The 25,518-nt window shown below is 42.5% G+C and overlaps 2 protein-coding genes across 2 annotated transcripts in view; one reads left to right on the forward strand and one right to left on the reverse strand.

Moving 5' to 3' along the window:
* Window positions 1–2,652: 2,652 nt before the first annotated feature.
* The window catches only part of STRC (stereocilin), a 91,122-nt gene continuing 68,256 nt past the window's right edge, over window positions 2,653–25,518 (reverse strand). Inside the window, exons 15-28 of the mRNA XM_075855254.1 lie at window positions 25,005–25,063; window positions 24,736–24,859; window positions 24,559–24,650; window positions 21,033–21,168; window positions 20,274–20,473; window positions 19,700–19,790; window positions 17,644–17,818; window positions 17,207–17,376; window positions 14,957–15,112; window positions 11,364–11,506; window positions 10,290–10,438; window positions 9,403–9,500; window positions 4,196–4,343; window positions 2,653–2,846 (exon numbers count right to left, since the gene is read on the reverse strand). Coding sequence (XP_075711369.1) covers window positions 2,770–2,846; window positions 4,196–4,343; window positions 9,403–9,500; window positions 10,290–10,438; window positions 11,364–11,506; window positions 14,957–15,112; window positions 17,207–17,376; window positions 17,644–17,818; window positions 19,700–19,790; window positions 20,274–20,473; window positions 21,033–21,168; window positions 24,559–24,650; window positions 24,736–24,859; window positions 25,005–25,063 — 1,818 coding nt within the window. The 3' untranslated portion in view covers window positions 2,653–2,769. The remainder of the gene's footprint in view (window positions 2,847–4,195; window positions 4,344–9,402; window positions 9,501–10,289; window positions 10,439–11,363; window positions 11,507–14,956; window positions 15,113–17,206; window positions 17,377–17,643; window positions 17,819–19,699; window positions 19,791–20,273; window positions 20,474–21,032; window positions 21,169–24,558; window positions 24,651–24,735; window positions 24,860–25,004; window positions 25,064–25,518) is intronic.
* On the forward strand, window positions 5,416–8,854 carry LOC142748514 (uncharacterized). Its single transcript, XM_075855582.1, has 4 exons — window positions 5,416–5,867; window positions 6,072–6,225; window positions 6,341–6,666; window positions 8,799–8,854. The coding sequence occupies exons 1-4, from the start codon at window positions 5,684–5,686 to the stop codon at window positions 8,852–8,854; spliced, it is 720 nt and encodes a 239-aa protein (XP_075711697.1). The 5' UTR covers window positions 5,416–5,683.

A 25,518-nucleotide genomic window follows, 5' to 3' on the forward strand; every position in this document is an offset into this window, starting at 1 on the left:
CCCTTCTTTATTTATTCAAAGAATCAACCATCACAACATCCTGTGGCAGAGAGTTCCATAGTCTCTCTGCTCTCACAGTAAAGAATCCCCTTTATTCCTCTAGACTAGAGGATGCCCCCCTGTCCTTGTTACAGAGCTAGGTGTAAAAATATCATTAGAAAGATCTCTGTACTGTCCAATTATATACAATGCATTCAAAAAGCAGAGGCGTAGCTAGGTTCTCCTGCACCCAGGGGAAAAATTCAGATTGGCACCCCCCCAACTTATTTCCCGACATCTCCTTCCCTCTCGCCATGTTTGCTTTCTCTACCAATCAATGAGGTGTCATTTTTTTTTTCACAATTTTTTTTAATGTAACTCGAGCATAAAAGCATTTCTACATTTTACAAGCGATATAGTTATATAAGGGAGTTAAAGAGGCTCTGTCACCAGATTTTGCAACCCCTATCTGCTATTGCAGCAGATAGGCGCTGCAATGTAGATTACAGCAACGTTTTTATTTTTAAAAAACGAGCATTTTTGGCCAAGTTATGACCATTTTTGTATTTATGCAAATGAGGCTTGCAAAAGTAGAACTGGGCGTGTATACAGTAAAAGTACAACTGGGCGTGTATTATGTGTGTACACTGTACTCAGGTACACAGGAATCAGCATCATCCACTTCTCTTCAGAACACCCAGCTTCTGGCAGTGCAGACACACAGCGTGTTCTCGAGAGATCACGCTGTGACGTCACTCACTTCCTGCCCCAGGTCCTGCATCGTGTCGGCCACATCGGCACCAGAGGCTACAGTTGATTCTGCAGCAGCATCAGCATTTGCAGGTAAGTAGCTACATCGACTTACCTGCAAACGCCGATGCTGCTGCAGAATCAACTGTAGCCTCTGGTGCCGATGTGTCCTCGCTCGTCCGACACGATGCAGGACCTGAGGCAGGAAGTGAGTGACTACACAGCGTGATCTCTCGAGAACACGCTGTGTCTGCACTGCCAGAAGCTGGGCGTTCTGAAGAGAAGTGGATGATACTTCTCGTCAGAACGCCCAGCTAGTAAAAGAAGTAAACACGCCCAGATGTAACACACATAATACACGCCCAGTTGGACTTTTACTTTAAACACGCCCAGTTGGACTTTAGCAAGCCTCATTTGCATAAATACAAAAATGGTCATAACTTAAAAATAAAAACGTTACTCTTATCTACATTGCAGCGCCGATCTGCTGCAATAGCAGATAGGGGTTGCAAAATCTGGTGACAGAGCCTCTTTAACATAAAAATCTGTTTTTTTTAAATAAAATACTTTTTATTGCACATTTTCAAGGGTATATAGGAGGAAGCAGGGTATATAGGAGGCAGCACAGATATCTGCATTTTATCTGTTCTACTTTAATATTGAACACACACTTTTACAAAGAGACAAACACATGCAGAGACATATACACACGCACACACACACACACACACACACACACACACACTGTAACAAATACACGTACAAACACAGAGACACACTGTATGCACACAGACACACATACTGTATACACACACAGAGACACACACTGTATACACACAGACACGCACACATATACACACAGACACTCACCATGTATCCTTGCTGACAGAATCACAGGTTTCTTGCAGGACGGGCTGTGGACGGGGCTTCCTCCTCTGCTTCTCGGCTGTTATTTACTCCGTGTGTGTAACAGCAGAGCACAGAGTAGAGGCAGAGCCCAGTGGCGCCCCCTACATGCTGGGAGGGGGCAGCATGGGAGTGGACCAGTTCAGTCACCTGACCTGAGTCATCTGACCTCATGTCATTGGCGTGAGGTCAGGTGACAGGTCATGTGACTGGACTGGTCCACTCCCTGGCCGTCACAGACTCCAGTCAGAACGCCGCTGCGTGATCTCCTGGCTCTTCCTAAAGCTGATCGCTGCTGCAGGTGTCCGACATACAGGGTGCCTATCAGCAGCGATCAGCTGCTCTGCGGCGCTCCCCCTTCCCTACCACCTAGTTGCGCCCGGGGCACATGCCCCGCCTGCTCCCCTAGCTACGCCCCTGCAGAAAGTCTTTAGACCCTTTACATTTTTTCACATTTTGTTATGTTGAAGCCTTGTGGCCCCCATCATTCTGCACTCAATACCCCATAATGACCAAGTGAAAACTGATTATTAGTAATCTTTGCTAATTTATTGAAAATGAAAAAAGTAAGTATTGCTGTGACATAAGCATTCAGATCCTTTACTCTGTACTTAGTTGAAGCACCTTTGGCAGTGATAACAGCCTCCAATCTTCTTGGGTATGATGCCACAATATTTGCTCACCTAGATTTGGGGATTTTCTTCCAGTCTTCTCAAGCTGTCAGGTTGGATCGGGACTGTTGGTGGACAGCCATTTTCAACTCTCCAGAGATGTTCGATTGGGTTCAAGTCAGTGCTCTGGCTGGGACACTCAAGGACATTCACAGAGTTGTCCCTAAGCCACTCCTGTGTTGTCTTGGCTGTGTGCTATTTGTACATTCTAATTAGATCGCCCTATAGCCGTCTCTTTTTCTAAACTGAATAGCCCCAAGTTTGATAACCTTTCTTGGTACTGTAATCCACTCATTCCCTTTTTTACAAATTTTTTTGGAGAATACACAGAGAACCACTCATTAACAATTTTATAACTGCATCACCAGTAGAATTTTATTTAAAAATCCATGTGGGACGTATAAGCAATGTTTTACAAAAACATTTCCTAAAGCGCCAACCAACTAGGCTGGGATACTGGAGCTCAGTGTAGCAATAAAAGCAGCACCATGATGTAAAGAACAGGATGCCAGGCAGCAAGTGACCTCACATTGTTCTCTCCTGTAAACAGAGAAAGCATAAGAGAACAGATGTAATTTCTAGGAATGCACAATATAAAGCGCTTGCATTTATTTCAACCAAAAAATAAATGGTTAAACACTACTTCTCACTTTAAGTAACTGAATTGGCCGCTTAAGGGTATGTTCACACAGAGTCTCATGCAGGCAGAAAATTAGCTCAGCTCAGTTTTTTTTAAGCGGTTTTGCACTACACACGTTTTTTGACGTGTTTTTAAAGGCGGTTGTCTTTACCTATTTCTTTAACAGACAAAGGGATATACCACAAGCGTTTTTGTGCTGGAAAAACGCTTAAAAAATGGGTAAAAATGGTGGCAAGAAAACGCGGCAAAAAACACGTGTATTTCCGTCTCCCATTGATTTCAATGGGGTTTTGAGGCGGAAATCGCCTCAAGATAAGTCATGTCGCTTCTTTTTCCCGCTAGTTTGTTTTTTTGAACTCGGGGCAAAAGAAGCGACATGCCCTAACTTTGCTTGCGGGAAAAAAACGCCCCCACCTCCCATTGAAATCAATGGGAGTCAATTTCATTAATTTTTTTGCCGCAAAAAAAACTCTGTCTGAACAGGGCCTAACAGTTTTCTTTAAAGGCAACATATTTATTTTTCTCTTCTCCTGATCTCCTAACTGCTGAAACTATATATATATATATATATATATATATATATATATATATATATATATATATATATGTATATATATATTATATATATATATATGTACATATATATTATATATATATATATATATAATACAGACTAATGCTGCCCATTTTAGAGTGTCATTAGGAATATATAGGCAGTCATTTATCTACTATTTGAAATATACAGTTTGGAATGTATGGGCCCCATACAGTCAAGTGGTCAGGGCCCCTTGAGCCTTGGGATAATATGGTCTTTATATATTATATATTTAGTGAGGCCCTAATAAACATAGCAGTGAACAGTTCGTGATAGGTGAAAGTTAACAGGAGGGTGTTAGACCATTTTTAAACTCATTTTCCAGGGCCCTTAATAGCAGTACCACCTTCAACACCCTGATGGCAACACTGCTGTTCATACACATTATATACAATGTAATATCTATAGTCTCCTGACTGCCCCTAGATCAAAGATGTGGGGCGAGCGTGAATGTTGTATTGTAACACGCCTGATCATTTTGTCCTGTCAGTAAATAAGAATTCCTTCCTCTCTCCATTCAAATAAACAGGTTGCCATAATATAGACTGCTAATCCTGACATTGCATGACATTGCCCCTGTAGAGTTAAATATTCTGCTTTACACCAGTTTGATATAAACTTGCCATGCCCACTATGCATTAACAAGTACTGTACCTCGGGTATCCTGGTGAATGTCCCCATCATACTGAGCACTAGAGATGGCCTGCCGCTGTTGATAGTTGAGATGCTCAAACTGTTCAGGAGTAACTGCTATGGCCTGGTCACTGGTGAAGCAGGAGAGCTGAGCTGGACTGAACACAACCTGGCATGAACAACATCCAGTCACTATGAATGTATTGCCATTGCTTATAGAGAAGAACATTAGCATGCACAGTTGTATGTGTGGGAAGGATCTGTTTTTTGTTTTTTTTTAAATCAGATATTTTTTATTGAGAAACAAAATTTGTAATTTTTATATACATACAACAGAAACAGTATATAACAACATATACAAAAAAAGAGTATCAAACCCACCCGTACCCCCCAACCCCATCCCTAGGTCTCTGTGAAATAATACATAAGGAAGAAAAATAAGATTATTACAGCCTCATTATCCAAAATAACTTAATCATTAATGATCGGTACCAGAATTTATACAGTTATGTCAAAGAGTTATCGGTTCCACAGTCCTGTAATCCCTATATCCTCCACACCATGGCTTAACCTGTCAGAGCTGAGGAGAGACTGTTTCTGAGCAATGCCTGCAACTCCATTCCTTGCATTGCAATCCACTGTCCCCATTGTTGTTCAAACTTATGTAGTGTGTCACTTTTCAAATATACACCCCTCTCTACCAAAATAACAGAATTCATTACTCCTAAAAATTCTTCTATTGTGGGAAGCGCATCACCCAACCAATGCCTGGCAATAGTTTTCCTGGCTTGGTATAAAATTTTTGCCACTGCTAGTTTTGGCATCTCAGGTAATGGCAATTCTTCTACATATCCCAAAAGTCCCGTCAAAGGTGTTTTAGAAATCTGTTGAAATCTGTTGACCAAACCTTGTGAAGATTTGCATAGATACCATCCCAATATGAAGACAATAAAGGGCATGTCCACAGCATATGTGACAAGTCCGCATTAGGGGTCAGGGCATCTGGAACATCTAGCATCAGGTCTAACGCCCATTTTGCACAGCAGATATGGTGTACGGTAAACTCTATGAATAAGGTATCATTTAGATCTTCTGTGAGCAACACTCAGGCCTCATTTACACGAGCGTATTATACGCGCGTGCGACGCGCGTGCTTTTCACGCGTGTCGTACGCACCTATAATAGTCTATGGGGCTGTTTAGACGATGCGTGAATTTTGCGCAGTGCGCGTGCGTTGCGTAAAACTCACGACATGTTCTAAAATCGTGCGTTTTTCGCGCATCACGCACCCATTGAAGTCAATGGGTGCGTGAAAACAACGCATGCCACACGGACGCTCCTGCGTTGCATGCGCGAAAATCACGCATCACTTGTTATGTCCATGAAAAACAGTCTATAAAGCTGGACAAAGCAAACCAAAACCAGGAAGTGCTTGAGTTTCCACTGCGAGTGGGCAGGGCTTGTGACTGGAGACTGTGCAGGTATCTTCCACTGTCAACATCTGCTGCCATGCCGCGTGGGATGGACGTGGAGCGCCTCCTCGTCCTGGTCCAGGGACACCCCGAAATTTGGGACACTCGCTCGGAGGCGTACCACAACCGGACGGCCAAGGAGGACGCCTGGGAGGAGGTGGCAAAGGAGCTGTTTGGCCAGGAGTGGGAGAGTGGCCGAACCCGTGACCGCAGTCGGTTGGGTGAGTACCAGGCATTTTCTGCCAAAGCATGACATCCCTTTTGAAGAACTGGGGCCCTGTATGTGTCTTCTGCGCATTTTCACGAGAAACTTTTGTGGAGCAGGCGCATCACCGTGTACCACGTAATTGGCAGTGCAGGGCCCTTAATTTAAAGTGAGAGGTCATAGGTCTGATGGCATGATATCTGTTTTTTAACTCCAACAGTCCAAGAGATCAAAACACGGTGGCGGAGCTGCCGTGACCAATTCCGGCGTGAAATGGGTGAAAGGGGACGCAGCGGGGATGGCGCATCTCGCAAGCGACCGTATATGTATACCCAACAGCTGATGTTCTTGAAGGACATCATGGAGATGCGCACGTAAGAGTTTCTGCCATTGCATGTGTCTAATGTGTGTTCGCCCATGTCCTGTTTGCCATCGTGTTGTTGTAGGCATTGTTAGATATTCTGTTCTAACGTAATTTCCTCTTTCTAGAACCACAGACAATTTGGAGGATACCGCAGAAGAGACAGACGTGGGCGAGTCTCGGCCGGAACCTCCTGCTGCCCCTGTCCTGCCCCCTAGCCCAGAGCCGACACCCCTGGAGCCCGCCCCTGGCCAGTCCGCACGGGCCGTCGCCTCTCCGGCAGAGGAGCGCCCCGTGCGTGCCCGCACTCGCCGGGCCCGTGCTCAACAGGCCTCCGCAGCGGGGCAAGTAGATGCCCGTGTCCTGGACTATCTACGGCGAGCCGCTGAAGAGGACGGGAACGACGCCTTTGGCCGAAGCATCGTTCCCCTCCTCCGGCTGGTCCCCATGGACCGTATGGGCCGTCTGCAAGCGTCGATCGTGACGTTGATCGACGCTTCCAGACCGCCCCACAATCCGCATGTGTGCTTCACGGCCATTGAACAGTGGCGCAGTACAGCCATGCCGGCCACCACGCCCCAGGTGCCGGGCCCATTCCACCCAGGCCCCCAGATGCACCGCCCGCATCCGTATATGCGCCCTATGGCTCCCCACTTCCCTGGGCCAACATACCCCGGACAACATCAGCACCACTATGCTGCCGAGGAACAACCTACACAGCTCCAGGTCCAGCATAGTGGTGCTGAAATGCAGGCCTATTCGTCCCCGGGCCACCAGTACCAACACCTTTAAGTGTGTTGGAGGCCGGAATTTGGGACGCCACACTATTTGTGGGTGCAGGGATGCCAACTCGCCGTCCTGTTTTTGTGTTGGATCGATATTATACACCATGTTGGTGTTTTTTGTTTGAGGAAACATTTTTGGGCTTTTGCAAAACCCTGTATTAAAAACTTTAATGTTGAATGGTTATATTTCGTGTGGTTTTTCATTGATAGCCCTCCACACAATGTTTGGCCCACATTTCCTTGGCCTATACCCTCGCACACCTCTGGGATTTGGGTCCAATTAATACACACGTCATATGAGGTTTTAGGTAATCACTCGGGGTTTGATATGGTTTGCAAGAGGTGCGGACGTTTAGGTGCTGTCATGGGCCCCGAGGCAAACTATGTACACTAGCAATTGGCCTTTCCAAACTTTCGCCCACACAACATTCTATCTCCAGAAAGAAGGTTGCCAACTTTAGAAAGTCCTGCTCAAACCCAGACAGATGTACACACATCGACGAGCTCGGCAGAGGCGGAGATTAAGGTGCTAAACCTGCTTCTCCCAGCAAGCAGGGGTTGGGCCAGCTGGCCTATTTGTAGGCTGGCCTGGCATGAATCTCCTCTGCGTTTTTGACGCGCGTTGCAAACGCTAGTCATGCGCGCGTTTAAAACGCAACAACGCTGCGTATACGCAGGCAAAACGCAATGCCAACGCGCGCAAAACGCAGCGTTTTTTGCGCGCGCAAAACGCACACGCTCGTGTAAACGAGGCCTCAGAGACAGCTTAGGTGCCATTTCTAATACTTCATTCCAAGCCTCATTTGACATGGGGCCTACATCAGCCTCCCATCGCTCCATTAGTCCCAATATTGGGTCACCCAAGACTCTCAGCAGCAGCCACTTATACACAGAAGAGATTACAGCATGCTACGTTTCCATTTTTACAATGTGATACAACATTTCTGTCTTGCACATCTCTATACTGACATTGAGCTGCATGTCTCAGCTGTAAATATCAATAGAAGACTGTATGAGGTAGAGAATAGTCTTCTTGTAATTGCTGAAATGATTTGAACCCATCATCATCATACAATTGATACACGTATTTAACACCTCGCTGAATCCAGCCATCAAAACCTTCCAAAATATTTAATTTCCCGAGAGTAGGATTATCCCATATGGGTGTTTATCGAGTATATCCTGAAATATATAGGAGTGATTTCCACCTCTCCCAGACTCTATGTAACAAAGTAAGAGTTGGCATAGTAGGGTATACTAATCTCATCCTATGTGCTTCCAGTGACCCCAGTACAGAACATGTTTGAGGATTTTATAACTAGAACTTTCTCCCTGTTCCAAATCCCAGCCCTGCATATGCTAAAGTTGTGATGCCATACACTGTAGTAGACCTAAGCATGCGAAATAGCCACAGGATCAAAGTCATCTTCACCAAGTTTGCTCTTCCCATCACAGATGGTGGCAGTTTCACCCAAGCATCTACTATATGCCACATTAAGGGGTACATATTCTGCAGGGTCTCTAGAGACCCAAATGCCCATATATTTAAATGTATCAATTTGTGGTATGATCAGTCCATTGAGCTGAGGTATAATTGCATTGGGTTCCATTGGTAATAGGGCGGACTTGGTCCAATTGATGGTAAGTCCTGAATATATACCAAATTGGTCTATGATGGACATATTACTCCCCAAAGAACTGTGCATATCTTCCACAAATAGGTCATAGGCCTAGAGCGCCACCCGCTCCTCCCAATCTCCATACTTGAAGCCCATAATATCTCCTGTCATTCTCAATTTAGCTGCCAAGCTCTCAATGTCTACTGCAAATCAAAGTGGTGAGAGAGGGCACTCCTGACGGGTAACTTTCTCTAGAGTAAAGACATCTGAGTATGCATTGTTGGACCTACTTCTGGCTCTGGGCGCCACATATGACATTAACCCATCTTTTCTAATACAGTCCATAGATAACCCCACTCAACGCTATTGAAAGATCTTTAATGTGCAGAAATGTGTCCTGAGTAGAAAGTTTTCCTCGAAATAAATATTTTTTGGATAAAAAGTAGAATTGAGGCCCTGTTCATGTCTGGATTGCGGTCTCCACTTACTACAGAAGCTACAATGCAGTGCAGGATCCATCGCACAACAGACACCAGCAGTGCCCAATGAACTACATTGACTTACAATGGGGTGGGTCGGGTTCCACAGAGGTATCTGTCATTTTTACAAAAAAATAGTGCTAAAAGCAGTGCTATTTTTCCCAACAAATTTGACAGGTTTTGTGATGGATGAAGCCTCTGACGCATATGTGAAAATAGCCTAACAAGTAATCTTTATACATTATTCAGATGTAAACCAAAGCATGTGTGCTCTATAGTAACATAGCTATACTACACATATACTTACAGCAAACTTATGAGCTGAAATAAGAGATATTGCATTAGGTGTTAATCCTTGAATTTGATCTCTTATTAAAGATGACAGGACGATGTCCGGGAGGCCAGCTAATACGTTTCCACATGAAAGAGATAAAATGTATGAGTCAGTGGCGTATATAGACATGAAGGGGGCCCCATAGCTGAAATCAAAATGGGCCCACGTTTATAGTGCCAGGTTTCGCCACACAGCCCTGGTGTTTGTTTCCCCCTCTGTGCTCTTTCCATGTCCCTTGGGCCAATCCCCCACTCATTTGCTTGCCAACATTGCAGTTCTTCTGGGGAGCGAAGTCCTGCACAGGTTCTCGCCACCCATTATCAAAGACCATAGGGCTAACCATACTGTGACCCCTCTCTCCAATGACCACTTAGCAGCTTCCTCGTCTGCCTCTATGGTATGTACAAACATAATTATACAATATTAGTGCCATGCTACAAAATGTAGTTTAAGCAGATAGCAGCGTAATACTGAAAAATAACTGCCTGAAGTTATTACTAAAGTTTAGCTTAAAATAAGACTGGGCCTACATTAGTGACATTAAAATGCCAAAATTATATATTTTGATGGGAAGGAGCAACAACACCACCCTTTGACACCAAAGAACATTACTGTCATCAGTATTTTCTGCATTTTACAGATCCTGATGAGAGTCATTAAAGGGCTACCTAAAAAAAAGGTGGGTAGTCGTATAGCTCCAACAGCATCTTAAGTGCTCCTGGCCATTCTGCTGTATTAGAAGGCACCAATATACTTTAATTTGTATTATTATAAATTAAAAAATATATATAACCATATTATTTCTACTTGGAGATTCATATAGATTCACTACTAAATAGAAAGACCATTCTTCAACTCACCTGCAAGAGTTCCAATCTCAGTGAAGATCTCAGGACCCCATCTACTAACTAAACCAAATGCTGAATTGTATGTTAAGAGCCTGGCCAAAGTCTCCATCTGAGCCTCGGTGCATTTCAATTTTAAGGTGCCCACAAAAACAGCTGCCTGGCTGCAAAAGACATAAGTAAAATGTTGCTTTGACAGGCCGTACGTAAAGTTTTACTTAGTCTACCTATCCATGTTGAAATCAAGTTCTTCCAAAGCAGTTACCTACTAGACTGAAATGTTAGGCAATGAAGTATTTTTGAAACTCATATTTTTTACTTTTGGAATTAAATTTAAATATAGTGCCAGGGAGCCCCAACAAGTCATGCAAGCAATGAAGCAATCAATAAATACCAATATTTCCTACTTGGATCCAATATAAACATCAGATGCAAAATGTTGAATGCTATAAGCCTATAAAAAAATACATAATGCAGCCCATGTAAAGGTTCATATCAGTAAATCTTTCAGAAAGAACATGGATTTAGTGATTATTAGCAGTAACTGACCCATAGTGTTTGGTATGTCAACTTTCTCTCTAAAGGATAATTGATTGCATAGGTTATAAAATTGGCAATACACATTTTACAGATGTCCGAAACGGCTGATTTCATCAGGGTCAGCAGACAATATAATGTGACTAGGGGCAGCCCAAATGTCCCCCAAAATCTTCCATTATATTTGAACTTTCCGATCCTTTGTTCCCCCAGTTGATAAGCGCTACTAGAGGAGTGTTCCTATTCGAGTATGCCTATTTTTTAGGACATCAGGAAATATAGTTGGCATTTGGCTGTCTGCTATCTCATGTGCATGGCCATCTTTAATGTTTCTAGAATGAGTCTTTGTTTTGTTGTGAGTCATACGTTTACTTTTATCCAAACTCAGTCCATTTTTATTATATTACCCAAGCATGAGAATGACGACTTCCCCAAATAAAGGAAGCAGTATCCCAGTCTCATTTTTATGTTCCAACAAACTTCCAGTCTAATTGTACATCAATCGCTATGGTACATCCATAAGTTGTCGCAAAACCTTTTCTACAAACGAACCTGAACTCTTGAGAATTAATTTTCTTTAACTCTTCAACTCCAAGACCACAGATTAGGTATCCAAGAGCCGTCAGCTCCATAAGATCCAGGTCTGATGATCCTTTCGTGTTCTGACGCAGAACATTGAATATTAATGTCTTCATCTACAGAAAAAAAGAAGAAAATAAGAAAATGTACACCAAGAATAATTTACGATTGCTTATAGAGCGCCAACATTTTGTGTAGTATACACAGATCATTTGACTTAAGGCCTATATGTATACTTTTTTTTATAAAAGCACACTTAATGGTAAGTGTTGTAAAAGAGGAGAACCGGTAACCCATATAATGTGATGACCAGTGGCATAGCTATAGGGGTCGCAGTGGTCGCAGTTGCCACCGGGCCCCTAAGCCTGGGGGGCCCACGGCCCCCATTGCCAAACAGCAGGTGTAAAGGATCTGCCAGACACAGCTTCTGTGTCGACGCCCGTGGTTAATCAGTCTGCACCTGCTCCTAGGTCTGATAGAGTGACTCGATCTGCTACCACTCAGGCTGGTAGGCTCAGGAGTGGGAGAACCTATCACAGCCTGGCCAGACGGTTCTAGCTCCCGCCCTCGGCCTATTTATACCTTAATTTCCTGCTTGTCTTTGCCTGTGATTCTTTCCTGTTTCCTGGCTCTGCTGCTCCTGCTATTATTATTGACCTTGCTTCATTTTGACCCTGGCTTTACTGACTACGCTCCTGCTCTGCGTTTGGTACCTCGTACACTCCTGGTTTGACTCGGCTCGTTCACTACTCCTGTTGCTTACGGTGTTGCCGTGGGCAACTGCCCCATTTCCCTTAGCTTCTGTGTACCCTTGTCTGTTTGTCTGTTGTACACATATTGAGCGTAGGGACCGTCGCCCAGTTGTACGCCGTCGCCTAGGACGGGCCGTGCAAGTAGGCAGGGACTGAGTGGCGGGTAGATGAGGTCCTTAACCCTGTCTCCTTCTGGCTGGAGTTACACCCGTCTTTTCAAATACACAACGTGTTACATGCCTCCCTCCTGAAACGCTGCTCCCCGTCCTTGGCTACCTCGAGGAAACCTCCGGTTCCTGTTCTCACCCCTGAAGGGGTAGAATTCGAGGTGGCCAAGATTGTGGACAGCAGGATGGTCCAAGGCTCACTCCAGTACCTGGTCCATTGGAGAGGATACGGGCCTGAGGAGAGGACTTGGGTACCCGCCCGGGATGTTCACGCTGGGGTATTGCTCAGAAGGTTCCATCTTCGGTTCCCCAATAAGCCAGGTCCACCTAGAAAGGGTCCAGTGGCCCCTCATAAAAGGGGGGGTACTGTAAAGGATCTGCCAGACACAGCTTCAGTGTCGACGCCCGTGGTTAATCAGTCTGCACCTGCTCCTAGGTCTGATAGAGTGACTCAATCTGCTACCACTCAGGCTGGTAGGCTCAGGAGTGGGAGAACCTATCACAGCCTGGCCAGACGGTTCTAGCTCCCGCCCTCGGCCTATTTATACCTTAATTTCCTGCTTGTCTTTGCCTGTGATTCTTTCCTGTTTCCTGGCTCTGCTGCTCCTGCTATTATTATTGACCTTGCTTCATTTTGACCCTGGCTTTACTGACTACGCTCCTGCTCTGTGTTTGGTACCTCGTACACTCCTGGTTTGACTCGGCTCGTTCACTACTCCTGTTGCTCACGGTGTTGCCGTGGGCAACTGCCCCATTTCCCTTAGCTTCTGTGTACCCTTGTCTGTTTGTCTGTCGTACACATATTGAGCGTAGAGACCGTCGCCCAGTTGTACGCCGTCGCCTAGGACGGGCCGTGCAGGTAGGAGGGACTGAGTGGCGGGTAGATTAGGGCTCACCTGTCTGTCTTCCTACCCAGTCATTACAGCAGGCTTGTTCAATTAATTTTCTGTGCCGTGAAGCCGGCACTTCCTGGTTACGGTCACATGGTACACTTAGTGTACCATGTGACCGTGTTGTCACGTGACACGTCTTCCAGCGGAACAGCCGGTGCCGAGGACTCCAGATGAGCTGTACTATATTGTAATGTGTTGTATTGTAATGTAATGTATTGTGTTATATTGTATTGTGTTTTCTTGTAATGTAATGTGTTGTATTGTATTGTGGTTTCTTATAATGTATTGTGTTGTATTGTGCTGTTTGCGGTGGAGGGGGGCGTTAAATTACAGTCCCCCCTCTTCTCTCCACCGCAAACTGCACAATACAACACAACACATTACACACTGTGACTCGCGTCCCCCGGAGGGTCGCGAGTCACTCACCGAGGTCCCGGTTCCATTCAATGCTGGAGTGAGGACCTGACGTCTCCTTGATCCAGCATTCCTTGTGCCCTGAGCGGCTCGACGCAGGCTGGCGGGATGTAGCGACAACATCGTGCCTGTCTGCGCCGAGTCACTCATAGCACACACCGGAGGAGGCGAAGGATTCTCCACCCGGCGTGGGAATGGGGATAGGTAAGTAGTTATGCTATTTTTTTGTTATACACATATGGGGCATTATACTGTATGGGGGGTTCATATTGAGGGGGGAGCATTATACTGCATGGGGGCTGATATGGCATGGGGGGCTGATAAGATGGGGGGGATTATAATGCATGGGGGCTGATATGGGGGAATTATACTGTATGGGGGGCATTATACTGCATGGGGGCTGATATGGGGGCATTATACTGTATGGGGGGCATTATACTGCATGGGGGCTGATATGGCATGGGGGGCTGATATGGGGGGGCATTATACTGCATGGGGCTTATATGGGGGAATTATACTGTATGGAGGGGCATTATACTGCATGGGGGCTGATATGGGGGAATTATACTTTATGGGGGGCATTATACTGTATGGGGGCTGGTATGGGGGGGCATTATACTGTATGGGTGCTGATATGGGGGGCATTATACTGTATGCGGAGCGGATATGGGAGGCATTATACTGTATGGGGAGCTGATATGGAGGGGCATTATACTGTATGGGGAGCTCATATGGGGGACATTATACTGTATGGGGAGCTCATATGGGGGACATTATACTGTATGGGAAGCTCATATGGGGGGCATTGTACTGTATGGGGAGCTGATATGGGGGGCATTATACTGTATGGGGAGCTGATATGGGGGGCATTATACTGTATGGGGAGCTGATATGGGGGGCATTATACTGTATGGGGAGCTGATATGGGGGGCATTATACTGTATGGGGGCTATATGGGGGCACTATACTTGTATGGGAGAAGCTATGTGGGGCATTATACTGTGGGGGCTGATATGGGAAACATTATACGGTATGGGGCTGTTATGGGGGGCATTATACGTTATGGGGCATTATTCTGTGTGGGGGTAGCTATGGGAGCATTATACTGTGTGGGGGCTTTATACTATGGGGGCTGTTTGGCAAGGCGTCTGGGCATAGGCGCGCGCAGGGGTCTGATGATGGTGGTGTTGGGGAGGGGTAGGGGGGCACAAGCTAAATTCTTGCACCCGGGCCCATGAGCCTTTAGCTACGCCCCTGGTGATGACAATAAAACTGGAAAACGAAACAATACTTAAAACTATCATTATCAATCTCTTATCAACCAGCTTTAGTTGTCAGACCTGTTTCCATGTCCAGTTTTCCATCCTGCCCAGAAAAGAGACAACTCCCCAGTCTGTTATGTTGATCTCATTCAGGTCTTTCTCAGTCATGTAAGTGACAAGGTGACCGAGCTGAAGAATTTGTGCCGAATTCAAAGTTTTAACTGGACCAAACACCTATGACACAAACAGCAATGAGTGGCATGAAAACTGAACACAGAAGTTTTCGGATGCCTAGCTAGCACAAATAACTTGCTAGTTACTAATGAAGTAATGGATTGTGTCTGTGCAAGGGTCAGCCCTATGAGAGCTCTTTATGGGCAACATCACTAGTTTTGATTAATATTCCCATTTGTATCTTAGAGGTGTCAGACACCTAGCAAAATTGGTAAATAAGTAGTTGAAAAGACCTTACCCTTGCTTCATAGGAAAGTTTTGATGACATCAGGCAAAGATTTTACAATACGTTTCAAAATGACATGTGCAATAATGAGCATAGCCAACTGTCAGATTGGATTAATTGAGTAGTAAAGCAATTATTGGCCTGTGTATTGCGAGACTAAAGCTTGAAAAAGACTAAACCACTGAAACGGGTCAAAATGTTGCTTCTATTTTTTGTACGATGATGATGGGCGCAATAAAAAAAATTCATTGAGAATGGATCCTGTTTCCTAAACTACAACTATGGACATTTTTGGTGAAGTAGAGACCATCTCATGTGAGTATGTGCACCCTAACAACATATCAAGTCTGTTGCTGTCTCAATTGGATATTTATTTGCTAAAGTTGGTTATTGACATGAGATTTTGGTTGGTAGATTCGCCAACAATCTTATGTCTGTGGTGACTGCTTAGATCATCCCCCAACACCTGCCATGGGGGGGGGGAATCAATTAGAACCCATCTAATTGTATTGTTCCCCTAAGATACGCAGCACCAGCTATATCTGGTAGCTGCTTATCTCGCTCTCATTACAGAAATAACATGACATGAACGGGCATGTTTATGGTGGACATAGCTGTCAGTTTGTCTCAGTTACTTCATGTCTATGATAAAATGTTAACATACCGTATGTCATATTCAATTACGGTTATTGCCACTTATAGAGGCTTTCCATGTATATTTCCTAAGCCTCCCTTCTTATTATATTATACAACATTATCAAGGTCCTTCCCTTATACCTCATAGACAGCAAATGATTATAGTCACCTGGCATGCTCAGATTACATTAAATTACTATGTTATAAAAAACACCAACGTTATAACATGTTTTCTGAGTACAGGAACCAAAATGTAGTAGAACCCTACCCAGCAAATACTTCCAAACAAGCTTGTACAGTTGCACACGGAGTCCCTGCTATTCAATGTTATGGACCTGTAGACATGGTGGCTCCATACTGCAGTGTATGTTCCTCTAGAAGCAATGAAACTAGGGGAAAATACCTCTGTAATGTAACATGTTATGGAATATGCCTAATTTTTCTTCTTACGGATTCTATATTCTGTGATAAAAAGCCTCAGTATACCTCATTATGAAATCTTCGGCACACAGTGATACAGAACAGTCAATAGATTTCTAAGGGAGCCGAATTACAGTACTGTTAATGTTTTACATCCACTTATATACAATACAGCAATGTGACATCCATTATAATACAGCACATACCCAAGCAACAATGCGGTCCAGAGTCAATGTAAGTTTCGCAGGGCGACTTACACCAAAAAATCCTGCCCACGCATATCGCCAAGACCCCCTTGTACCCCTGAGGACGCAAGGTCTTTCCTGGCGTTATGTTTCGGGCCTGGGTTTTTTGGTGTTATCCCCCTGCCAAACTTACATCCACTCTGGAACGCATTATTGGTTGGGTATGTGCACATTGATATATTGTATATTGGTATTGCTGTAAAATATCTGCAGCTTGTATAGGTCCAGCAGGTCATATTATGTTTGGAGACTAATATACACCTTACGGTGGATCTTATCATGGATTGCGGTTTGTACATGTGTATGAATAAAATTGTGATATTTTGTCTGTTGGCTGGATGTGCGGTAGTTTATTTTGTCCTGCTTTCTTGTTCATTTAAGCTAATTTGATTTATTAGACCAACACCACTGCTGGCCACACTTGACATTTCAGCACACAGATTTGGCTTAGAATCATCGGTAATTCTGGTAAGGCCGGGTAGACAGTCTGAGATTATAGCTTATTACAATTCAGGTAAAACTGAAGACCTGATCTTAGACGTGAGGTTCATAAAATGAGCATTTTACCTGCTTTGCCTTTGCTAGAGCAGCTTTTGCCTGATCAACTGAAAAACTCAAATCTTGAGTGATAATCCCCAAACAGCCTTCAAACTCTGACAAAGCCATGCCACTTATCTGAGAGGGGACCCATGCTGAGGGGAACGTTACCCTCATGTCCTCACAACTGGGAATAGGCTCTATGGAGATAGGAACAGTAATGTTACATCCTACTACAGCAATACAAATATGAATACACATAAATATGACATTTACCCTTCTGCCCCTCATTAAAATCAAACTCAAAATAATATTCTTATTGATCAATTTCCTTTTTTTTTTGTATTCTGATAATAAGAACATTATAATTGCTACATTAAGGCCCTGATCATTTAATCAGTACACTGGTATCTATGTTTTAATTTCCTACTATAGACGATAAAGGCAGCTATCCCAAAGTATCTTACCTCGGATGCCTCTAAAACCACTTTTTGTCATAGAGGAGGCCAAGAATATCTTGTTCCTCCTTGTCCGGTCGTGAATAAGAGGGCTTTGACTGGTGCAGATCTTCCCAATCTCACTGTCTTCCCAATCTCTCTGACTCTCCAGCAGCCATTCCAGAGTATCCCTTCCCAACACATCCTATTACATCAACGAAAGTGGTTTTAATAAAAACAATGTTTTTGCATTCACCCAATTTCTAAGTAGTTGTGTCTAGATGTGTAAGGGTATGTTCACACGATGAGAGGCATTTACGTGTGAAAAGACAGACTGCCTCGTTTCACACGTAAATGCTCCTCCTCACATTTTGCGAGCCGTCTGAGACGCTCGTAAATCTTGAGCTGTGCTTCATTGAGTTCAATGAAGAACAGCTCAAATTACGTGGCAAAGAAGTGTCCTGCACTTCTTTGCCGAGGCAGTCCATTTACGCGTCGTCGTTTGACAGCTGTCAAACGACGACGCGTAAATTACAGGTCGTCTGCACAATACGTCGGCAAACCCATTCAAATGAATGGGCAGATGTTTGCCGACGTATTGTAGCCCTATTTTCAGGCGTAAAACGAGGCATAATACGCCTCGTTTACGCCTGAAAATAGGTCGTGTGAACCCAGCCTAAGGGTAAGAATGTTAGGAAACTAATACAATATTCATAGCCTGGCCACACAATGAACCATTGAGGCTTTTCGTTTAATGCATATTAACCCTTTAAAGACCCAGCCATTTTTCGTTTTGACGTTTTAGTTTTTTACTTCCTGCCTTCCAAGAGCCATAACTTTATTTTTTCGTCAATAGAGTGGTGTGAGGGCTTATTTTTTGCGGGAGGAGTTGTAGTTTCTAATGGCACCATTTAAAGTGCCATATAATGTACTGGGAAACGGAAAAAAAAAATCTTTGTGGGGTGCAATTGGAATAAAATTAAATTCCTCCATTGTTTTTTGGTTTTAGTTTTTACAGCTTTCACCGTGTGGTGAAAACGACAACTTAACGGCTCAATATGAATATGGTAATACCAAATTTATATAGGTTTTTTATATTTGACTAATTTTACAAAGAAAAAACTATTTGTTTAAAAAAAAATTGTTCTGTTTCAACACATTCTGGGAGCCATAACTTTTTTACTTTTTGGTCGATTGAGCGGCGTGAGGGATTACTTTTTTGCGGGACGAGCTGTAGTTTTTATTGGTACCATTTTTTGGTACATACGATTCTTTTATCACTTTTTATAAAAAAATATGAGTGCTAATGTGACCAAAAAACAAAGATTCTGGTGTTTTAAAATTGTAATTTTTTTTATGCTGTTCACCGTGCGAGTTAAATAATGGTATATTGTAAAAGCTCTGACTTGTACGGACGTGGTGATACCAATTTTGTTTCTTTTTTACATTGTGCTTGGGGAAAAATGTGAAAAGTTTTTTTTTAACCTGATAGCAACACTGCAGAAGAAATGCTAGCACAGGCTTCCAGTATCCGTAGTTTCAGTTGCTGCACATCTTGTATCTTCACAGCATAGACAATTGCCTTCAGATGACCCCAAAGATAAAAGTCTAAGGGGGTCAGATCGGGAGGCATTTTTTCTGCGGTGTTGCTATCAGTGTGTGAAGAGTGGGAGAAGAGGGTTGCATTGACAATCCAACACAATGGGCAGCACTTTGAACACATTTTATAAGTGGTCAGAAACTTGTAAATAACTCATGAAAGAATAAAGTAACGTTAAAACCAAGCACACCATTGTTTTTCTTGTGAAATTCTCGATAAGTTTGATGTCACATGACCCTCTTCCCATTGAAAAAACTAAAGTTGGATACAAAATGGCCGACTTCAAAATGGCCGCCATGGTCAACACCCAGCTTGAAAAGTTCCCCCCCTCCCATATACTAATGTGCCACAAACTGGAAGTTAATATCACCAACCATTCCCATTTTATTTAGGTGTATCCATATAAATGGCCCACCCTGTATATTGTTATTGGTGGCAGTACCAGAAACACAAAGACATCATCATACAACAACTTTAGGCTATTACCTTGGATACAAAAGGAATGTTTTCTGGTGATAAATAGAAGATCAATCTTCCCAGTTGTTGCATATGTGTATGTGTCCAATGAGTGGGATGCCTGAAGGACAGTAATAGGTACAATATTAAATGGTCCATGTATATATCCTTATCACCCATAACAAATTATGAGAAAGGCGCACAGCACTGAGAAACATAGGCAATAGTGTAATGAAAAATGAATATTGAAAGAAAAGCAGTAATTCTGAATTGGTTGATTACAGTTAGCCTGTAAATGGTGATCAGAACAGAATAGAAAATCTCATTATACAATTTTCCATTATGGTTGCTTCTATCCTAGCAGAATATATCGGCGGGCAGATGTCCGGCTCAGACAATCATATGATTGTTAGGCTGCATGTCTGGTTTATTACCAAAATGTTCATGTGTACGTAAGTCTTGCCTTAGGACCACCATATTTGAAGTGTCAGCTCTCCTGGGTAAATATGGCCACAAGATAGTACAATTAAGACATATCTAATGGATATTGATGCATTCTGCAATGTTTTCATTAAGGAACAAAGGAAAGTTGTACAGTAAATACCCCAACATATCATCTTCAATTAATATCTGTCCAAGATGTCCACTGAATTCCACAGACAGACAGTATGACTTCAGCTCTTCCAAGTGGAATAGTAAATGTTTCCTATTGATGCGGGAAATGTCTTCTTCTCCAATAAATCCAACTAAAGGTCCCAAGAGGTCTAGGTCTTGTGTAGTTATTTCTCCATATATTGGGATATGCTAGAAACAAGGCAATTTTCATTAATTTCCACCAAAATTCACAGTTCTTCCATTATTTTTTTTATTCTGGCCTTAGCTAACCTATGAAGCTGCTCTATAGTATCATCAGACATCTATGAGATCCATACACCATATATTACATTAAAAGGTTTCAAAATGAGCCAAAAAATTGTCTTAGATGGAAATACCTTACATTTATGTTTCTTCAAAAAAACCTTAACATATAGTGTATATTCAGACTACAGCTTTTGTACATTAGTATGTATATATAACTATATATATATATATATATATATATATATATATATATATATATATATATATATATATAATTATTATTATTTTATATATATGTATGTATATATATATATATATATATATATATATATATATATTCTATATTATATATCTAAATAATATTTGTATCTGTATGCAAAGCTATCTCTGGCAAACTTTTTTTATTTACTTAGTTTTAAAGTCGTTATTGAAACATAAAATCATTTAAATATTCCCATTTCTGTACACATATACACCAAAAAGACCTGTTATGATCACTTACCAAGATATGAAGAGCTCTCTGAGCTAGTATAGATTTCTTATGAGAGGGTAGTTCCATGAAACTTTTCGGGTACTTATGAGCATGCTCCAAGAATAACTTTATTGATTCATTAGAAAGTCTATCAATCAGTTTCACTCTGAAAAAATAATAGAATAATGGTCTCATAGGGTTGGTCTTGCAGATATAAACTATTTTAGGTTTGCAATACCCTAAATTCCAAAAACCGTACAAACGTACTTCTTATCATTGACTCAAGTATTAGAGAATTAAATTAACAAGTTATATTCCCTCGCAGGGAGGAGAACGGGTCCTGGCCACCCGCCCTATGACACTCTTTCAAAAATGACCACACTAACAATATAACAAAAATTCAAGCCTAATATATACCACCAGCCATTCACTACCAGAACAAATCATACACCCGAGATCCGCTGACAAACTATAGTGTACGGGGGCCTTTTGACTGTTCCTCAATGCCAGATGTCAGGGAAAACAAGGCTCAAACGTTGTAAATTGTACATATACAGTGAAGGAAATAAGTATTTGATCCCTTGCTGATTTTGTAAGTTTGCCCACTGTCAAAGTCATGAACAGTCTAGAATTTTTAGGCTAGGTTAATTTTACCAGTGAGAGATAGATTATATAAAAAAAAATAAAAAAAATCACATAGTCAAAATTATATATATTTATTTGCATTGTGCACAGAGAAATAAGTATTTGATCCCCTACCAACCATTAAGAGTTCAGCCTCCTCCAGACCAGTTACACGCTCCAAATCAACTTGGTGCCTGCATTAAAGACAGCTGTCTTAAATGGTCACCTGTATAAAAGACTCCTGTCCACAGACTCAATTAATCAGTCTGACTCTAACCTCTACATCATGGGCAAGACCAAAGAGCTTTCTAAGGATGTCAGGGACAAGATCATAGACCTGCACAAGGCTGGAATGGGCTACAAAACCATAAGTAAGACGCTGGGTGAGAAGGAGACAACTGTTGGTGCAATAGTAAGAAAATGGAAGACATACAAAATGACTGTCAATCGACATCGATCTCGGGCTCCATGCAAAATCTCACCTCGTGGGGTATCCTTGATCCGAGGAAGGTGAGAGCTCAGCCGAAAACTACACGGGGGGAACTTGTTAATGATCTCAAGGCAGCTGGGACCACAGTCACCAAGAAAACCATTGGTAACACATTACGCCATAATGGATTAAAATCCTGCAGTGCCCGCAAGGTCCCCCTGCTCAAGAAGGCACATGTACAGGCCCGTCTGAAGTTTGCAAATGAACATCTGGATGATTCTGAGAGTGATTGGGAGGAGGTGCTGTGGTCAGATGAGACTAAAATTGAGCTCTTTAGCATTAACTCAACTCGCTGTGTTTGGAGGAAGAGAAATGCTGCCTATGACCCAAAGAACACCGTCCCCACTGTCAAGCATGGAGGTGGAAACATTATGTTTTGGGGGTGTTTCTCTGCTAAGGACACAGGACTACTTCACCGCATCAATGGGAGAATGGATGGAGCCATGTACCGTCAAATCCTGAGTGACAACCTCCTTCCCTCCACCAGGACATTAAAAATGGCTCGTGGCTGGGTCTTCCAGCACGACAATGACCCGAAACATACAGCCAAGACAACAAAGGAGTGGCTTAAAAAGAAGCACATTAAGGTCATGGAGTGGCCTAGCCAGTCTCCAGACCTTAATCCCATCGAAAACTTATGGAGGGAGCTGAAGATCCGATTTGTCAAGCGACAGCCTCGAAATCTTAATGATTTACAGATGATCTGCAAAGAGGAGTGGGCCAAAATTCCATCTAACATGTGTGCAAACCTCATCATCAACTACAAAAACCGTCTGACTGCTGTGCTTGCCAACAAGGGTTTTGCCACCAAGTATTAAGTCTTGTTTGCCAAAGGGATCAAATACTTATTTCTCTGTGCACAATGCAAATAAATATATATAATTTTGACAATGTGATTTTCTGTTTTTTTTTTAATATAATCTATCTGTCACTGGTAAAATTAACCTAGCCTAAAAATTCTAGACTGTTCATGTCTTTGAGAGTGGGCAAACTTACAAAATCAGCAAGGGATCAAATACTTATTTCCTTCACTGTATATACACTGCATTGAGAAGTGTAAGGCTGGGTTCACACGACCTATTTTCAGACGTAAACGAGGCGTATTATGCCTCGTTTTACGTCTGAAAATAGGGCTCCAATACGTCGGCAAACATCTGCCCATTCATTTGAATGGGTTTGCCGACGTATTGTGCAGACGACCTGTAATTCATGTGCAGCTGTCAAACGACGACGCGTAAATGGACTGCCTCGGCAAAGAAATGCAGGGCACTTCTTTGCCACGTAATTTGAGCTGTTCTTCATTGAACTCAATGAAGCACAGCTCAAGATTTACGAGCGTCTCAGGCGGCTCGCAAAATGCGAGGAGGAGCATTTACGTGTGAAACGAGGCAGCAGTTTTCTCTTGAAAACAGTCTGTCTTTTCACACGTAAATGACAGCTAGCGTGTGCACATACCCTAAGAGATGAGATCTCGAGGACCTATTATAAACGCAAAGTATATTACAAACACAGGAGCACTATATGTACTTCTCCAGTTACATAGGTTGAGCAAAATATATATTCTTGTTATAGACACTGTTTATCTATATTCAAAGTCTCACTATTTAACTATCAATGTTTCTCTAAATCTATCCCTGTCTGACAACCGATTGATCACAAAAGTGTTATTGCATCTTTTGGTTTATAGTAGATAACATTTTACAAAAAAGAAATAACATGTCGGAAGTTTTGATTTGTAGGAACCAGGAACTGATAACCCCACCAAATGTTATAATGAAGGTTTACAAGCATTCTACTGAGCACTGTGCGCCTTCGGCTCCCGTCTGCATTGGTTGTCTCTGCTCGGAGAACTGTGAACAGGTTTTCGATTTCCTTCCTACAGTCCATACAGGACTCTCCTCAGATACCTGACAAATGCCTATGGGAGCCTAAAGGGCACAGTGCTAAACAGTGCTCTTGTACCCCTTCATTTTAGCAATTAATGGGGGTGTCAGAACCTGGACCCTCACGTCTCTATGACATGTTAGAAGTTTTATGAAATGTAATGTATCTGTTAAAGTGGTGGTCTGACTAAAACTGTGATCTTAAGATGGAGGTGCTGTGTTTATTTACACATTAAAGCAATCTCTAAGAATCTATTTTAATACATTTTTCAACAGAAGTTTGTTAGGCCCAGTTCACAAAGAGTTTTTCCATGCTGATTTTGTGCGGTCAAAAAAAGTCCCATGCTCTTTCTTTCCGCGGTTCCGCCTCTGACGTCCCATTGAAATCAATAAGAAGCCGAGAGAGCATTTTTCGCTGCATTTTTTGCCCACAGCTCTCAATGACCGTGCCCGAAAAACAAAGCTGCCTGCAAAAAAACTTTGTGTGAACAGGTCCTTACAGTGGCTGAAGATCTCGACCTGATATCTAAATGCCTTAGTATTGGTGTTATGCACTTACGGGAGATCAGTAATAAATTCAGGTCCCATCCAGCCGGTGTCTTCCCAGGAAAGCTCAGGACGCTTTTGAATTTCCTCCAATATGCACTTCCTCTATGAAATATAAATGAATAAAATCTTAATGAAAGAAAACTGAAAATTAAGTTGTATTTTTTTTAAATCAAACTCCATTTCTTACAAGACTTTTTCGCAGACCACTTGGGATCCCTTGGAGATACTTAACCACATCTCTGATTTCCGATAGGGTGTTTAGTTGCTGCAGATTGTCACATTCAATTCCATTAGCCAGGGTTCCAAGACTGCTATTAATAGGGAAAGGATATTACTTTTTTTTTTATAGCAACCCTAGGCCTACAGATAAGATGTAAATTACACAACAGCTCATCGTCAACGTAACATTTAGTGCTCCTCCTGGAGGGCATCTTATCACATTACACATACACTTACAGGATTGTATTCTTGGTCAGATTTGCACCAGCCTGAATCTTCCGCCAAAGAAATTGAGTCTGTTACAAAAGATAACAGCACAGCGATACATTACGATCTTCAATAAAAATAAAACTTCAATCAATATATTTACGAACATTTTTTTTTTCTTTTTTACTATTCATTGAGGTTAGTAACAGAGCTTACCATCTCTAATCTGAGCCACCAACAGAATCCCGAACAAATGCATTTTATTATGTCAATACATTCCAACTCATATTGATGCCCTTTATAGGATGATGTTATTTGGATTAGAAATATTGAGGTGCCACTTTCAACAATAATCCACATTGCACCAGTACAATATCCCCCCCCCCCCCCCAACCTGAGATTTCACTTTAAGTCATCTGGACTTTGACAAATACAACTAACTATGATCTATGTTCAGTAGAGCTGGGTTGGGGGTGGGGGTGTTGGTAACGGCCATCAATTCAACACTTAACATTTGCCAGTTTCACATGCTATTTTTTCTGCA

The sequence above is a fragment of the Rhinoderma darwinii genome, chromosome 3 (assembly GCF_050947455.1).
Source record: "Rhinoderma darwinii isolate aRhiDar2 chromosome 3, aRhiDar2.hap1, whole genome shotgun sequence".
Lineage (NCBI taxonomy): Eukaryota > Metazoa > Chordata > Amphibia > Anura > Rhinodermatidae > Rhinoderma > Rhinoderma darwinii.

Excerpts from the sequence above, each read along its gene's own strand:
- LOC142748514 (XM_075855582.1), top strand. The coding sequence starts at position 5,684 with ATGCCGCGTGGGATGGACGTGGAGCGCCTCCTCGTCCTGGTCCAGGGA. Across the intron at positions 5,868-6,071 it reads CCGTGACCGCAGTCGGTTGG|TCCAAGAGATCAAAACACGG; the intron begins GTGAGTACCAGG and ends TAACTCCAACAG. Across the intron at positions 6,667-8,798 it reads CCGGCTGGTCCCCATGGACC|CTGCCAAGCTCTCAATGTCT; the intron begins GTATGGGCCGTC and ends TTCTCAATTTAG.